The sequence below is a fragment of the Zosterops lateralis genome (assembly GCF_965231275.1).
Source record: "Zosterops lateralis genome assembly, chromosome: 9".
NCBI classification, from domain to species: domain Eukaryota; kingdom Metazoa; phylum Chordata; class Aves; order Passeriformes; family Zosteropidae; genus Zosterops; species Zosterops lateralis.
Genome location: NC_139769.1, coordinates 20,931,493 through 20,949,546, shown reverse-complemented (window position 1 = coordinate 20,949,546; position 18,054 = coordinate 20,931,493). Strand labels below are relative to the sequence as shown.

Below are 18,054 nucleotides of genomic sequence, written 5' to 3'. Positions count from 1 at the left end.
TGTTTATGATGCAGTAAGATGTTGTAATCTGTCTCTAAGATATGTGGAATCGGATGCACTTTCTGGGAGCGGAAGCCTCTTTGCAGAGAGCTGTGCTCTGCTGCATAATGGCAACATAATGGAACTGATTTAAGGATGCTATGCTTGCCCTCAATATGAATTTCCTTGCACTAACAGCCCCAGTTTAAATCTCATTGTGGGATTCTCCTGTTCCTGAAATCACTAGGAAGTAAGTCAGGTTTTTGAATTTTGTGAGAGTAACTTGTCCTCCTTGGATGCTAGTCACTGCTTATTGCCTCACAATCAAAATGCAGCTTCAGCTCTTTAAAGGAACAGTTACATGTGATGAAACTCTCTTTACGCTCCTTGGAAATGAAATTCTAAACTCTTCAAAGTAAGAGTCTTATTTCAAGGATCCTTTAGCTTAAAAAGGAAGTTGAATTCCCATTTAAAGTATGTGTATGATTCAGAGCTCAGTGGTGCAGCATCTCATTAGCAGAACACCCTGCTGAACTGTCTGCCATGGACTGCTATTTCTATATTGAGGACACTGGAGTTTGTTCCTCCTGCATTTGTCAGCATATTTGAGGACTGGGTAGTGCATGTGGGTAACAAACCTGGTAGCTCTTTATTTTAGCCCCTGTGTGCCCCTGATCTGTAGCTGCTTGGTGCTGTTTCTTAAGGCTCACCTAAACACCTATTAAAGGGAGAATTCCTCCTCCAAAGAGATTATGACTGAACTCCTTATAACTTAGGAGTTTTGAAGGGCAAGAATAGGTCCTTGGGTCTATTGGAAAAGGTTTCAAATTTAAGCAGGAAATAGAGTAAGAACAGGGGCTAGTGTTGGATACTGGTTCCATGAGCTGGAGCAATGTTTTGGGTTATCCACAGAGAGATTTGTAAATCTGGAAAATACATATAAATGTCTAAAAAGTGTGAAAGATTTGGAAAACTATTCCACCCAGTCTCTAGAAAGGGCATAAAGTGGGTAAATTGAAATACAGACAAGTGCAAATCAAAATATTGGCTCTAGATCCAGCCAGTGGCATCAGTGCAGTTGTTACTCCATGGTTTTCCATGTCCATCTGAACAGAAAGACAGACAAGTCATTGACAAGAAAAAAAAGCATATAAAGAAGTACCTGTCCAAGATGTAGTTGTAAAAATAAAACCTAATTTTGGGTATAACACTTTAATCATCCTGAACCTCAGCTGCCTAGTGTCATCAGTGATGTTAATCAATACAGTCTCTTTAATATTTCAAGTTGATTTCAGGTACAAATAGTCTTCTATACAAATTAATTACCAACAACTGAATTACAATCAAATTCTTCCCCCTTCTCTGCAACATCTTTAAACTTCCAGCACTGTCACTTCTCACCTGATGATTACAGGCAACAATTTTATTAACAACTTAATTATTCTCTTTAGAAGCCAAGGTAATTATAAGGAGCTTGGCTTCTACCAAAAGTATTTTTTAATGATTTTATCATTGACTATAGTCCAACATGTGAGGAGAACAGACCATAATCAACATATCTCAACCATAATAAAACAGACCATAATCAACCATATCTCAAAATTGTGCAGAGTTGGGAGAAATCAAAAGAGCAATGCTGTTAATATTTTACTGAACATCATGGTACTTTTGTATGGGCTATGAGTCCCCTCTAAATTTATACTGACAGAATCCTGTAAAGCTCTGTTCACCTTCACAGTGAATTTGTGCTATAAAAGGTAGTAGTCAAAGATCTGACAAAAAGCTGGACTGACATTTATGAGATCAAGCTTTTGTTCCTGATTTTATCATACCCATGTTCCTTGTCAAAATCTTTCCTTGCATGCTTAACCTGAAGAAAAATTTGAAACCACTGGAAAGGCTCATCCATGACTCAGGTGTATGGATCTGGGAGAAGATGATCATGCAGATACTTTATTAGAGAGAAATGCAAGAAAATAAATGGGCAGAATGTTTACAGGTAATTTGGTGAGCTGGTTGTATTCAAGATGCAGAGTAAACAACAACAACAAAAACTATTTAAAAGAATTCTTATAAAAATCACATTGTTAGCAGCAGATAAAAAAACTTTCTAAGAAAACACATTTACAAAGGCTAAAGAAAAATGGTGCAGTTATGCTGAAATGAAGGAAAAAAAGGAAAGAATGCAATATTCTCACAACTGAGCTGTAAGAACAGGTTGAAGTGCCAAGGTAGGCCAGAAATGATTGAGCATTTTAGTAAAGTCATAAAAATTAGCCATTAATTTTTTTTCCCTAAACATAGGAGAAGTCAGACCTTCTAGAAAGGCTGTAGGCCAAATAAAAGCTTTGTAAGGCATTATTTACTGTTAACTATGGAAGAGCAGGATGTTACCAGACTCCTGCCTATGGTGATGGGGGCATGGTCAGGAGGTGTGTCTGAAAGTTTATACAAACCATTATTTAAAAATGGAAGGAGTCTGTTGCATTAGATCACCAGAAGCAAATTTTTTGGTCTGAGAATTTTTTTAAAAATGCAGAAACAAAATTTTCACTGCTACTCGTGATTTTTCTAATTGTCAGGATGGGTTTGATTAACTACAAAAAAAGGTGACTTTTATAAAGATTTTCAAGGAGATGGAGAGGAACTAGAGACTGACAAGTAGAACTTCTACAGCAGGCAAGTTAATGGAAATTGTGATGAAGAACAGAATTAGCAGTTAGATGAATGAACATGGTGAGTATGAAAGAGAGAAATAATAATGTACAAACCTAGTAGAAGATTTTTTTAAGGAATTGGGTAAGCATACGGATGCAAAAGATCAGATTGACAATGTATCTTACTCGAAAAAAGTATTTTCCAAGATCCCTCAATAAGGATCATTTTTTTCCTTTTTTTTTTTCCTTTTTTTAATGAAATAATCATAGTTTGAATAATAAGAAACAGCCTAAGAATAGATGTCAGGAACTACTAATCAGTCTTATGAGGACTTACACATATAGAATTCTGCTAGAAAAGTGAGTGGAGCATGGTGTATGTAATAAATTTCCATAGACTACAAATGTATTGTGGCTATAAAGAGCTTCAGAAGAATTTCTAAGGTGTGGGTGACAAATGAAGTGTTCAAGAGTAATTTATTCGTACAGATACTTGGCTTTACCATTTAGGAAAGGCACCTTAAGAGTAATTCAGGGTATTTTATTGAAAATGTTGACTTAACGTTCTTTATCAGTCAGAAAGGCAAATAGTTTATTGAATTTTTCAAGACAGGAAGAAGAGTGAAGTGGAAACACCACAATGTCACTATATAGCTTCATGATGTGCCCATCTCTTGAACACTGCATGAAGTCCTGATATTGAAAAGATATATATGTATGTAGAACTACCATAAAAAGTAGAATGAAAAGCTGTCACAACTATAAGCAGGCCATATAAAAGAAGAGATTAAAGAGATTATGTTTCTTCAATGTTAGAAAGGGAAGACAGATTGAAAGAGAATAAAATATACATCTGTAAAATCACAGATGTCATGGAAATGGTGAATTGGAAATGATTATTCATTCATTCTTTGTCTCAAGAACCAGGAAGGACCAACCAACCAGTTAAACAAAGACATTTTGTTGTTGTTAACTTGTGCCCAGAACATTTGGATAACAGAAGTATGAATGTCTCAAGAAATTATTAGGTAAATTAGTGGAAGAAAGACTCACTGAGACCAATGAAATATGAAGATACTGGTGAGTTCTTTGGCTGAGAAAAATCTATAAGCTGCACCTTCCAGCAGTTGGATGCCTCTGCTGTCTCAAGCTCATACAGCCTGCAACTGTCACATAGAGGGCACTGGTCCAACTCAGAACAGCTTTAGTTTCTACTGTGAGGTGTTCCATTGTCTACAAACATGCAAGCATGAGGATAAATAAACACATGACTCACAGGAGTGAATGGTTTTGATGACCAGCTCTAAAAAGAGCCAGGTAAAATGGTCATAAAATAGGGTGAATGGGAACTGGGAAATGTGAAAAGGCACTTCAGTTAAGTGTCCCAGTTAAGAGCTCAAATCCTGAAAGGCCTTGATTATATTCAGAAAGTCTTTGCTAAATATTCAATTTATTGTTACTAAACAATAACTTCCTTAGTTTGACAAGATTTCCTTAAAACCTTCAGTCTGAAATTTTTTAACCCCACCTCTACAGATTACTCATAACACTGTCAGTTAATCAAGACATCCAAAATATTTTGAACAAGTATGTCAAGTATGTAAGAAAGGTATTGAATTCTTCAGCTGTTAGATCCTACAATACTCAGCTCTGTAGAAGTACAAGTCTGACATTAGAAAAGCTGATTACTTTAGAATTACATCCATTCGGCATGTTTAAATTCAGAGCAGAAACACACCTTAACATCACGTGTGTCCCTGTACCTAAAGTAACTCTGAAATCCACCAAAAGTGCAAGCTAGTCTTTTAAAATTTAAATTTAGAGGTGGACAAAATCGTAGTATACCTACTTCCATGGCATGCATTTATTCATGTGTAATTAAATTAATATGTAATTAAAAGACAATTTTTACTTTTAATATCTGGGGGGATATTAACTTCTGTTAGTGGAGGCTGTCAGCACCTTGCAAGTTATAACCCATCAGCTCCTTCTAAAGGAAACTTTGGTTTCCATACTGTTGTGTTTGCACATGTGTAAAGGAAGTTAAAACAACAGCTACTGAAGCCTTGATAATCAGCACATGCTGGTGTCAGCAATGCCACCAGTTGCAGCAGGGCCAAGATAGGAAACCTTGGTTATCTTTATTTGCCTCAGGTCAGTGATTTTTATCTGCAGTTAAGTAAGATGGAGATTACTTACTCCTAAATGGTTCTTTTAAGGCCCCTTCATAAAAATGTCTTGTCTGGGTGTGTCTGTGCTGCTATTGATCTCTTTATTCTGGCCTCATAAAAAGGCAGTGAGCAGGCAAATTACAGAGAAGTTATGGTCACTGAGCAGGCTTAAAAGGAAAGCTTGACAGATTTTTCAGAGGAAAAGAAATCCTGCTCATCACTGTTCAAATGAACATTTAATAATTCATAACAACTGAGTTATAAGTTTCCCCTTCAATACGTTTCCAAATGTGAATAGATTAAATAGTAATTGCTATCAAGCTTTATGTTCTATTTCATGTACCTAATAAAAGTTTATCTAGTGGAGCTTACTTTGTATCTTTTTGATCTATTCCTAACTGACTGCAATATACTCTATTAAAATATTTATCATTGTGCTATCAAATATTAACAATTTTAAAATCATCTGACTGAAGAAAACAAATAATGTTACTTGCTTAAGTTTTTATGAATTTCCTGATATTTAGTTGTTCAGAATCCCCCTTGATATAGCACTAAAAATACACAAGATGGTACAAATTGTATTCATTCTTTTTGAATGAAATGTAAAATTTTGGAAGTTTTAGAAATGCACTCTGCTCATATCCATCATCACTGTCTGATTTGGCTCTGCATGCAGAATCCTAGTTTTGTTGTCTGAAAAGTTGTGATTTTGCTTCAGTACAAGAGAATATTAGATAGTTGCTGGTTTTTCTATAGGTTAGTGGATTTTTAAAACTGTTTTAGGAGAGTACAGAATGATGTTTTTTCTTTAAGGGTAACATTTTTAAGATGTTTCCCTAATTATCCACCTGCTCACCCATGTGAAATTATGTGGCTTTTTCAGGTAAAAATACTGGCAAGTTCCTAGAGTATAGAATGATCTAGAGGTGGAGAGAGGAGAATAGTTCTCCCCCAGACGTGCCAGGGTTGTGTGGCAGCCCAGCCCAGCCCAGCCTGAGTGGCTGCCAGGTTCCCATCCCTCCCCAGCTGAGCGGGTTATGCTCTCCCAGGGTGCTCCTGCTTGTTCAACCAGTGGATGATTCATATCACAGAGCCAACATAGCAGAAAACTATTCTTTTTTGGTTAGTGTCCTGCTGAGTTAGATCTGAAATCATTCAGTGAAAGGTCAAACAAGTGCCTGAGAGATTGCTAGGGGTGTGGGACTAAATAGTGGGGAACTGGGAGAAGAGGGATTGCAGCAGTTGCAATTAGAGCAGTTTGGACAGCCATGAAATAGCAGCTTTGAAGCTGACACTTGGGCAAGATCAAGAGGAGAACAACCTCTTTGCTCCAGTCCAATCCCTCACCTTGCTGGGGAAAAAATTGTTCTGTTAAAGGTCAGGTGTATAAATGTTGCTACTGAACCATTTCTTTTTGCCTTGGAGAAAGCAATTCCTGATCACCAGGTTATCAGAGTAAATCTCCTGAAGAGCTGCAGTCTGTCAGGAGCTGGTGCCTCTCAATAACATGGTAACTATGCTAACTAGTTCCCCCTTTTGAGCCTCACTCTCTGCTTGATTTATTTACCTGTTATTTTCTTTGGCTTCTCCACACTCAGATATTACCTAATTCACAACCCCATCCTCTTCACAGAGGCCTTCCAGCACAGAGACACTGAGATAATGTCCTTGAGCTCTCCCCACTACCCCTCTAGTCTATTGCTTCTGCAGGTTCTTCCATTTCCACAATATCCCACACACTTAGTAGGCAGCAGTGCTAAAAGTAGATTAAGGCATGGTCTCCAACCTAGATGTGCTACAGGAATTATGCAGATCTGTATAACTCTCTGAGAGAGCATCTTACATTTTCATCTCCTCTCTGCTCTTCATAGAGGAGAGGTGCCTCACTTCATAATTTCTGTTAATATACATAGTTTGTTTTCTGACATGTTTACTCTAACTAAAATATCTTCTCCCTAGAGAGAGATCAACCTTCCTTTTCTCCTTCAAATCTAGCATCTCATTAAAAAATAATAACATTCCATGATATTCATACTTTGGTGAACAACTTCCTATGTATCCCAGGATCTGTATGATTATTCTGTGGGTTGTGTATTTTGGAAGGAATGCATTAATAAGCACATTTGCATTGTTGTTTCTCAGGTTTAAAAGACCCTGGTTTTAAAAGGATATCAGGATGGCATTACACCTGTAAGTCACGAGCATGCTTCCCCTGAGGCAAGCAGAACCAGTGCTTTCCATCCTCTGAGGATCAGGTGTGATAATGCTATAATTTTGTTTGTATTCTTGCCTTGCTTGTCTTACATCTGTTAACCATACTTTGCTGTGAGTTGCAGCAGTTGGATTCTGGATTAATGTAAAGAGAATTATTCTGGATTTAAATTTGGAGCCATTTGAAGGAGAGTCTGTTCCTCTTGCATCCAAACCCCTGTAAACAAACACAATTTCTTCAGTCTGCATAACAACCATGTAAAATAGGTATTTTGAAATCAGTGTTTTGTGCATAAAGACCAGGGGCAGATGGCCACAATGCTCAGCCCCAGCAGTACTTTATCCTTTTCAATAAATTCTTTTTCATATTTTACTTCCCTTCAGCTCCAAGTGTGGCAGTGTGTTTACTAGTACCAGCCTTGGCACCAAACCACACCAGAATTGAAAAGTATGTACAGCACCTGTGCAGAGGGGAGTCCCACTGTATCCTGACCAGCTTACAGCATTAAAACTCCTATTGGTAAAAAGATATAAAAATACATAGGTGGATCTTCTATGGCTCCCCACACAGGCAGTTGCAATGGTGAACTGGAAAGAAGGGCCCCTTGATTCTGCATTTCTTTTTCTTTTTTTTTTTTTTTTTTTGTCTTGTCCCCTAGGAACAAGTTCAATGTTTAGGTATGAATACATCTGTGTAAAAGATCACTAACCTCCACTGGTGCGACAATTGCATTTATATGTATTTAATCTGTGTAAAAAGAAGTGCAGTGTGTATTTATTTGATAAAAGATTTTTAAAGAATTAGATGGTATATGTCTTTTCCTCTTTTCTTGCTGAACAGTAAACCCAATCTTCCAAAAGCAAATGTTAATATAAGTTCCAAGTTTACAATTTCAAATTTAATTTTCTTTGGCAACTCAATCTGCATGATGATTTTGATCAAATGCCCCAGCTTCTAACATTTCTAACACATGATAAAAATCCACCCCAGAAAAGCTCGCATTTAAATAATTATGTAAGTTGTTAAATGCATGCTGTGATGGAATATGAATTATCTGACAGGCTGCAGAGTAATACAAGTTTAGTCTGGAAGACTGATACAAATACTGAGTCCAATTAGAGCATTGAAGGTAAAAGTACAATCCTTTGTCTGCTTCTATTTAAATGAACGAAAAAGGGTAAAGTGAGATAGATTGTTCAGACCTTGATGTAAGGCATCTGGCTGAAAACTCATTTGCTAATTGTTTAAGATTAGCACCATTGAACCAAGATGATTTAAAACACTGATTTGGTATGGGGTGCCAGCTACCACTGGTAACTCTCACTCACTCTAGGCCTTTGTAGTGCTGTGGGTTCGATGTGTTTACTTGGTATGAAGGAAGATAGAGAATAATATCAGTCATTGAACCTTCCCTCACCTTTTCCCCTGTGAGGAACATGCCTAATGAAAATTCGAGCTGTGCTGCCAAACTGATATTGGCAAAAGAGTCACTTTTTCTTTGCCTGATTGGATAAATATGCAGCTGGTTTTCGAATCAACGCTTCTGTGACTGAAATTCAGATGTTACTTTAAAATGATGCTGTATGTGTGCAGTGGACTTTAGTCACCTGAAATGTCATGGCCAAGAAATACAGAAGATGCAAGACTGAGCAGTATATGTAGAAAATCAAGTGAATGCTCCTACTTAACATTTTGGCCGTGTTTAAATGTTTTTGCCTTTTGATACAGGTTCCTTTTATCAAAAAACACTATGTTCAGTTTAAAACTGACCCAAATCAACCATAGTTGCAGGTCAAATTTCTTGCCAGGCTTGGAGCTTTCCGTTCTGTTTTAATGTTCATTTTTAAAAGAAATCGTTCAGTTTCTATAAAACAGAAAAATCAAATATATGCTATGCTATGTGATTTCTCATGTTCCAGGAGTTCTGAAAGGGTTTCAGGACCAAACTGTTCTGCTCTGAATTCATTCCCTGTGCTTTGATCTTGCAGCTGAGGAATCCATTGTGGGTCTGTGGCAGGGAGGCCCTGCTGAGCCCAGCACGCTCCCTGCACGCCCAACGCTGGCGGCCGCAGGGGCTCCGGGGAGGGCTCAGAAGCCGCGCCAGCCGCAGCCACATCTATTGTGCCTCTTCTTCTGAGGGCAGCAAACCTTCCTGTACCAGCCAGACCCCGCTGACCGCTGCGTCTGCGGCACAAACCCTGAATGCAAGAAGATAACAGCTGCTATCACAGTGCTTTTTATCTGGGAGGCAAAGTCTAAAATTGCATCTGACCTCGGTGTGCGCCGAGACGCCAAGCGAAGAGCGCTCTGCCTGGATCCTCAGAGGGTTTAGATTAAATCACCAAGGGTGAGGTACCTAAATAAATAGTTCTGAGGATAATAGCTTCTGTGACTTCTACTTTGTGTGGTACAAAGTAGACTCCAAACTGTAATTTATCAAATGATATATTGTGGGCCTTAGGAAAACACAACTCAGCTTTTGTGTTATATTTTTTTTTTCCTAATAGGTTTACTAATAAATAAAATTATGACAATCCATTTACTTATAGACTCATACAGGTAGTTAAACTAGTTATGGTATAGATTTAAATTGTTTATTTATAGGTCAAGCTTCTGTTTGCCCTAGGTCAATGGTTTTTAGCAACAAAGCTCCATAGGAATAGAATTTCTTAATAATGCCAATAGCCTATGTATAACAAAAAAGTAAACAAGCACGTATTGGTCTGTCGAGTGAGTGTGTGTATCCATCTTTGCATATCTATGTTCCTGTACAGCACAGGCTTAGGGGAAAGCAGATCAAACCCACATGCTACGTGTCCAGACAAATAATCTTTTTGAGCTTTGCCAAGGCAACAGAATGAGTTCTTATTTTTCTTGTATATTGGGGTCTGCTTGCTTGCCCGGTCATTTGTTTAGAATTCAATGGGAAAATAACAAAGCTAAAACTGACACAGTACAAAATTAAATTAATTGGAATTCTGTTCCTCCATGATAAGACTTGAAATGAGATTTAGATCAGTGTGTGGTTGGCAAAACATGACAATTTGATGCCTGCTCTATAAAACTGACAACCACATCTAGTTGTTTTTCTTCTGAAATTGATCAGATAATTTGTTCAAACTTGGAAAATATTTGACAGTTACACAATCAGACTGAGATTTGTTCAGAAAATTACAACATACTGAGGGAAACTCAATTAGTTTTGTCAGCAAATATAAAGGCACTAGCTTGCATTTCCAGAAACTGTCCAAAGCTTTTACAAATACTCTTGATTCAGCTAAAATCAAGCTAATTATATGCTGGGCTCAAAAAACTCCTCATTAAAAGAACATTATTTGTCTTACACTGTCCAAACCTGAAAAGATAGGAAATACTGAAATTAATAAGTAATTGCTTTGACAAACTGGCATATATATATATTACTGTAAAATTTGCTCATCAGCCCTCCAGACTTGTTCAGTATTTCAGCTACTTGATATCTTTTTGAAACCCACTGTATGGACACAGTATTAAGTTTTCTGTATTCAAATTCTGTGCAGAGAACCACACTGGTTTCTGTTTTCAGGGGTTTTTTTTCCCTTGTAGTTCAGGTCACTGCAATATTTCCAATGCTTCACAAATTCCAGTGGTTATTTTGCCAGTATCTAGGATAAGGCACAGGGTGGTGACAACCTTCTGCATATGGGGTGCAAGGCAGAGGGAGAACTCTTATTTCTGAGTGCATTGTTTTGGGAGGTAACTAGGATCTGATTTGGTGAAGAATTAGTAATAGAGAACTTTGAAACTTGAAATACTACTTCACCTGCTTTCTGCTGCAACTCTAACTGCCCAGTAATTTTGTGACTCATAACTCAAGTAGAAGCAGCTGGAAAATGAGAACACAGTCAACAACCACATGTGAAAAGTATGGTTTAAATGCCCTGCCAAATACAAACAGGAGCTTGCTGGTAGAGGCTGAGGAAGTCTAGTTTTCTCAGATTGCACTGAACAGTGTTGCCCAGGCAAGCTTCTTTTCTCTTCATATACTATCTTTAATACTAATTGGTTAATCATCACAATATTTCCTGAAATTACTTATTGGCTTTCTTTCCAGATATAATCTGTTGGGATGTCACAAGTCCAGCTTTTCTGATTCAGAGGTACTCATCACTTGGAGAAGCAGCAGTAATCTCTAGCATTATTGCCTTTTAATTTTTTTTAATTTATTATATAAGATTTGCATTTGGTTTTGAGTATTTAGAGCATTTTTATGGCTATTGACCAATTTTATACTATTTGTCTAATTGCTCTCAGTAATTACATTTTCTTGTGTTTCTCAGTCTTAAGAATCAAAAACAAGCTCTTGTAGAAATTTGTCTTTAATGTGTGTGTGTTTAAGAATGCACAGAGCCAGTGAGAGAAGGTTAAAGAAAAATGTGAGAAGACTCTCCAGAGTTTCTGGAAGTAGATGATCAAAACTGTTATAAAGAATAAATCTTAAGAATTTACTACAAACAAAATCTGCAGTAAAAGTCTAATCCTGTATAGACTGAAGTGATACTTCTTCTCACTTGTTTACAAAGCCCATTAACCAGAAGAGAAGTAAAATATATAATTAAGCATTGAAACAACCTGTGTTCTAGCACCATTTAAGGAAAATTTCAGGTCTTATTTTTAAGGATATTAAGTACACTTCCATTTTTTCCCAACCATTAGCTTTCATCTAGTTTCCACTTATTACTACAGGTACCAAGCCAGTGTTTTGCAGTTATTGTCCTGAGATAGTTTAAAGGTATGAAAGCATAATTAACTTAGTCAAGAAGCTGAAGTTTAGGACAGAAAACAGTGAACATGCAGAGAAATCACCTTGTTTTTTTTAGTAGAAATTCTGACCTTGGAAGGAATATGCTGATGTTTTAGTGTACAAAACTTCAGTTGCCAAGACATGTATTTACCTATGCCAGCGGGAGCTCCTCCAGGTGTTGGTGGGAGAGAGACGACACTGAAAGTGACTGAATTAACTGGATGGCACAGTCAGTGCTCTCAGCTGGGAGTCTCCCAAGGTTCAGGCATTATGGCACTGGTACAGCCCAGAGCTTTTGCTCTTTCTCTGCTCCCAAAAATTGGCACATGACAGCACACGGACGAGAGGCAGCGGAGCTGCGGGAGAGGGGCGACTCTCAGAGTTACTTACGTTGACAGCCCAAGCTGTGCCAGATATATCCCGGCAGACATTTATCACATTTAGGCCCTGATGTTCCCTCCTTACACTCACAAAATCCTCTGTCATTACAGCGATCATGGACTGAACCAAAAGGGTTACAATAACAGTCTGCAGAAACAAGACAACACATACACAACTGGATTCAGGTCTACATGTGGAGATAATTCATTCAATACCAATAAAGGGTGCATTTCCAGTGCTAAAGGTAAAGGAAGACTGTCTATTACGGATATCTAGAGTAGTGAATATAATTACTACCCGTCCATTTATTTGTTTGCATGTGTCATTTCAGGAAGATACGTTTTATGATGCAAAGAGAAAAAGTAAACAGAAAAGATATAAAGGCAGAAGATACCACAGTCTTTCAGGGTAAGTGATTGTAACAGATTCTCTTTGGCAAGAATATTTTTGACAATTTAATGAACATTAGAAAAGCTTTGTATAATATGGATATATCCATGTGCCATCAGGGTGAAATGTTTCACTTTATTAAAATAGGCTTATCTGTATTACTCAATATTTTCAGTAGTGCTGGATGTCTTTACAGGGCTATATAAATGCACTTTACTTATTTCCAAGATAGTCTTCCTTTATAGGTGTGAGCAGTATAATAATTGATGTGAATATTTGGCATTGAACTGATGAGATTATATTTATCAGTGACATTAATAAACCTTTTGCATATTCTGCAATGAAAAGCTTGAGGTGAGCACTAATGTAATGCAAAACCTTTAAGAACGGGCTTTACGCAGCCATTTTAATTTCTCTCACCTCCCAGTGTGCAGATGGAAAATGCAGTGAGGCTCATTCCCCGCTGTATATTTTTCACATGTGTTCAGCTAATTAAAGAATAAGTAGGGTAACACATTTCCTCCCACAACACTTACTGTGTTGTTCATTCACAGCCCTTTTCTTTAATGCGATTACGGTATCTGTGTTCAGCTTTCAGCCAGCTGAACAAAGACAAGGAGCTTGCAGAGCTCATTTTTGGCACTCCTGTTCTTCACCTTGGTTATAAAGATTTTTTTTTTTGTTGTTTTCAAATTAAGGATTATCTTATTTGTATGTAGACCCATGTAGACCCAGAGTAACTTCACTGTTAACTGAGACCACAGACACCTTTTGGAAGCATCTAATCTCTGCTGCTTCCTGATTTGGGGCAACCTGCTGGGAGTCTGGATTTATATGTCTGTGAATCAGTGCTACTTTGATGACTACATTTGGCAATTGTTCCCTAGCATTAGATTAAACCTCAGTGATACCATAAATGAAAAAATGGAGTTGAACTGGGAAGTTACACATGTACATATCTCCAATGAAAAAACTAACAGGAAAAAAATTACCAGAAAGACATTTGTCATCTGTTGTCTCACTGTTTATTAACTGTAAATTACAGATGGCACTTTGAACATTTGGGATGCTGAAGAAGAATAGTTACCTTTGGCAAAAGGGTTTCGCAATAATAAAGGAGTCAATTAGCTGGCAACATTCATTAATGAAGTGGAAAACTGACATGCCAAAAATACTGTGCAAGGCTGAGTATTTTAGCAAAGTGAATGCCATTTGAAAAGCTGGGAATTCTGATGTTAATCAGATGTACCAAATGTTTATGTAAACAGGCATAGACTTGAGAGACATTCTGAGTGCACGAAGTAAAATTTGCTTGAAGAGTGTTTATAGAAAAGCTTGAAAGACAAAAGCTTGGAATTACATTAAAAACAGGGCCCAATTCTTGTAAAAATAGCTTTTTTAGACATAATGAAGTTACAGTGATTTAAACAAGTATTTGTGAAAGAAATGTACAGCCTGTGATATTGAATGTTACATTTTCCAGAGAACAAGACCCTGAACTAGTGAAACCTTTCCTACTGAGCTCTATCACACAAGCATGTAGGAAGTTCCAGGCCCATATCTTGCTATTGAAGGGAAAATAAATAGTAGAAACAAAGCTTTAAGCCAGGCCCTTTTGCAAAATTAGTAGATCCAATCAGAACACTCAACAGACTGATTCTAGCTTCCATCTTTCCCAGTTGATACCACAGTAATGTAACCTACAGAGGCCCACAGAACATTTGGGGTCATTGCCCAACACAATATTACAGGCTGTGGAACACTTCCCAAGGCCTACCAAATACTTAAGACATTAAAAATCTCTAACATCACAATTTCAGTGTGCCATAGGGAGGCAGTGAATATCTCCAATACCCTTACCACAACAGGGCAGTAAATAAAACTAAACTAACATTCCCAGATCATCCCAATGAGCAAACGACACACAAGTTCCAGGGTGGAGGAAAGAGCTCCTGCAGATCTGAACAGAGAAAGAATGTTCATGCTAACCTTCAACTGGTAACTATTTGTAAGGAACAGGAAGATAACAGAAATTGTAATCTGTTCACTGGGGTTCACTCTATCAATGCTTCAAACAAAACACAGTGGAAGTAAACAAAAAAGGAGGTGGGGAAATGGGCTGAGGCTTGCTACTTATCAGTCTGGGCTGACAGTGGTTACAGGACAACCCCCAGGGTTCACTTAACCCATGTCATTAGGGCTTCTGGTGTTAACTGAAGCTTAAGCCTAACTGACTGCAAGGGTGGCTTTCTTAAAAGTGGGGCAGCAATCACCAGTTCAGTATTTATGCTGCGAGGCAAGGGCCATGTTTTATTACTCTGGGTCTACGTGGTGGCTTCCATGCTAACCTTTCTTCTCAGTGTGTGCATTCACTGAAAGTTACTAGGGCTTTATCAAAAAGCAAAAAACTCTTCAAGCTGTTCAAGCTGTTCAATTCTTTTTCACACTGAATGAATAATTTTTAACTTCGGAATACCTTGCTTTATTCTGAAACTGCAGTTGCCCATATGCCCATTGCTGTTAATGTACAAATCCACAAATTTTTGATATTTCATTTTAGGAAATAAAGTCAATTTTGCTTCTAAAGAAATTAAGGGCATCAAGAATTTAGATTTAAGCCCATTGTACAGTACATTGCATTTGGCTCACTGGTAAAAACATTCTCAGTATTTGAATTCTTTAGTCTTAAAAATGAAACATTTTACATTTTCTCCATTGATTTTGCATCAGCTAAGATTCACAGATTTATTATCCATGTACTTACCATATGTATTTCTGAAAACTGTGAAGCAGTTTTGATAAATCAGAGCCAAAGCCCTATTAGCTGCCATTAAACTAGCTTATCCAAACATTTGTTACCCTTCTACATATATGGCTGAAGAGGAAAGAATTAGCCTGGAAAAATGACTTTCATACGGGAATAAGACTTGCACATATCACTGGAAATATGCTTATTAAAATGTTCATGCCAACATTGCATTTGTAGTTAACTGTGAACTAGAACAGAGAACACTGCTTTTGAACTCGGAGAAAAGAGAAATGAGCGTTTCCAATAGAGCAAGACTGTGCTTGACCTAGAAGGGTGGTGAATCCATCAACTCTCTCACAGGTGAAAGTACTCCATGTTTTGCCCAATTCAATCTTAGGAGCCCAGATCAAGACAGCACTTTAAAAACAAACTTCTCTCTTTTCTGAAAAGTGCTCAGTTGTCTGTTCATTTCACTGACTTTACACAAAAGTAGGAAAGACCTCTTTAGTTGGCAAATCAGCTAGGACACATACATTGGGAAACATACATTTTGTATGGTAACTGTGATCCTGAAAACTGTCTTAGTCCAGCAAGAATGTTATTTATTTAAAATTAATTACCTAATGTGTAGCAAACCAAGGTTTGATCCTATAGTTATTTCACATGGTACAATTCTCATGGGAGCCCAAGAGAATTCTGCTTGCATTAAGGTGGAAAGTCAGCAAATGTTTCACATTGCCTTATTTTTTTTCCCAGACACTTCCTAAATAAAAGATTTTAAAATTTTATTTCCTCGGTGTCTTGGCAATTTCAAAGTGCACAATTGTCTTACCCAGGCATTTAAAATATATCACTCATAAATTAATTTTAAAATTACTTTTTCTTGGCTTTTTGTTTACTAACTTCCTTGTCTTATGTAGCTGCAGCTGCTGTCTTAGCATTCTAGTGTATATGGGAAAACAACATACTGAATGAGCTGATGAAAAATTCCAAATGGAGCAATTTAGTCATATTCATTAGGCCCATTTAGGCAGCTGAAATTATACAGCCCTGATGTCATACCAATGATGTCTGTCATCTACATCAAACAAATATGTGGGACAGTAGTTTTTTTCCAAGAACATTTGATTGTGTTAATCTCCTCAGCACAGTCATACAAAATCATGACTTGCCTACTAAAGTTCTTATTAGCTCTGACTAATTACTGGCAAAGGAGATCATGCATTTCCTGAATGCATTGCCAAGTAAAGTTAAAAGAAGGACACATGAAATGCAGTGCATGGATGGATCTGTGTGTTTATCACAAGATAAAAATATAAATCTGTCAAAGTTACAAACTCAAACAAATAATAGCAACATAAATAGTTTCTGGCTTGAATCTCAGCAAGGGATTATAAATATATTAAAATATAATTTATTCACCCATAGTCTGTTTTGGTTTTACAGTATCTGCTAACTACTCTTTGATTCCTGGAAGATGGAAAGAAAAAAAAAATCACAATGAAAATCCAGAACAGGTCCTACTGATGCTTATGTCTATAAGAAACATTATATAATTTAATTCTCCACCTCTATTTGGTTTTAGAACAGTGTCTTTAGTGCCTATCTGTTAATTACTGGCCATTGTACAAATCTTCCTTTGTTTACTATGTTCAGGCTTCATCTAAAGTGTCCTAACTTTGCTCTATACTGTCTGTGGTGACATGAGAACGATGCATATTCTTCTGTGGTGATAAAGATCTTAATTTTTTTCCTAATATGCTTTTCTTATTATGGTCTGACATTTTCTCTAATTCTGCAGTTTGAATATTTATAGCAGATGCTTGTTCTAAAGCAAAGTTTTCACCTAGGAATCCCTTTTTGAAATTGACATCGTGTCACACTGATTTGACAAATTCTGTTCCTAACCTCATGGGCATCATTTCAGTTCCTCCTCTAAGTAGAGGAGAGGTAACACTGCATTTACAAGCCTGTGTCTGGGAGTAGAATTAGCTGCAGTGTGTTTTTGTGAAATTTAGTGAATAAAAGGGGCTAATAGAGATCCCTCTGCATGTCCTCTTGATGCAGCTGGCAACTTTTGTAGGTCTTCAGGCAAGTATTCAAGTGTCTGTATAGTAATTGCAAAAATCAGCTTGAGAACATGTATTTAAGACTCAACCCCTTAATTTTCACATGCGACCCCAGTGCGGCTCCCTCCTGTGTAAGGACAGCACATCCAGTTTCTCAGGGTATTCTGGGGAAAGTCTACCCAGGACCCATAGCCAGAGAGGTTCGTCATCATTTATGGATTCAAAATGCCTCCTTGAGGCTACCAGGGCAATAGAAATGAGGTGAGAAGTCTACACAGATGTTCTGATCCATTGAAAAAGCTCATTCTGGCTTGAGTGGCAAGTAAGCAGCAGTGGTCCCTAGCAGCTGCCCGGAGCTGAAAAGGCACAGAAGAAAAGGCGCAGTTATCCCGGGACTGACCTATGCACACATTTTCATCGTCCAGCTCTGCAGAAGCATTTCTGAAGTAGCCCAGCCTGCATAACTCGCAGTGCTGACCTCTAGTGTTGTGCTTACAGCTCACGCAAATGACCGTATTGAGCAGCTCGATGTAACTGCACCGGTTGGAGTGCCCGAAGCATTCACAGTCTTTCAAGGAAGAACAGAAATGTATACAAAGTGTATACAGCAGCAGAGTAATAGCACATTACATGCTTAGTAAAAAATGAACCATGAGCAGA

The 18,054-nt window shown here is 37.6% G+C and overlaps 1 protein-coding gene across 6 annotated transcripts in view; it reads right to left on the bottom strand.

Annotated features, from left to right (window-relative positions):
• NTNG1 (netrin G1) overlaps positions 1–18,054 on the bottom strand; it is a 144,081-nt gene that overhangs the window by 12,259 nt on the left and 113,768 nt on the right. For 2 of the 6 annotated variants that reach the window (XM_083867091.1, XM_083867092.1), the window contains one exon: positions 12,196–12,333. The exons of 3 other annotated variants lie outside the window; for them this stretch is intronic. In XM_083867091.1, coding sequence (XP_083723217.1) covers positions 12,196–12,333 — 138 coding nt within the window. Of the gene's footprint in view, positions 1–12,195; positions 12,334–17,794; positions 17,963–18,054 lie in introns of all 6 variants that reach the window. One more of the 6 variants, XM_083867090.1, reaches the window with a different exon arrangement.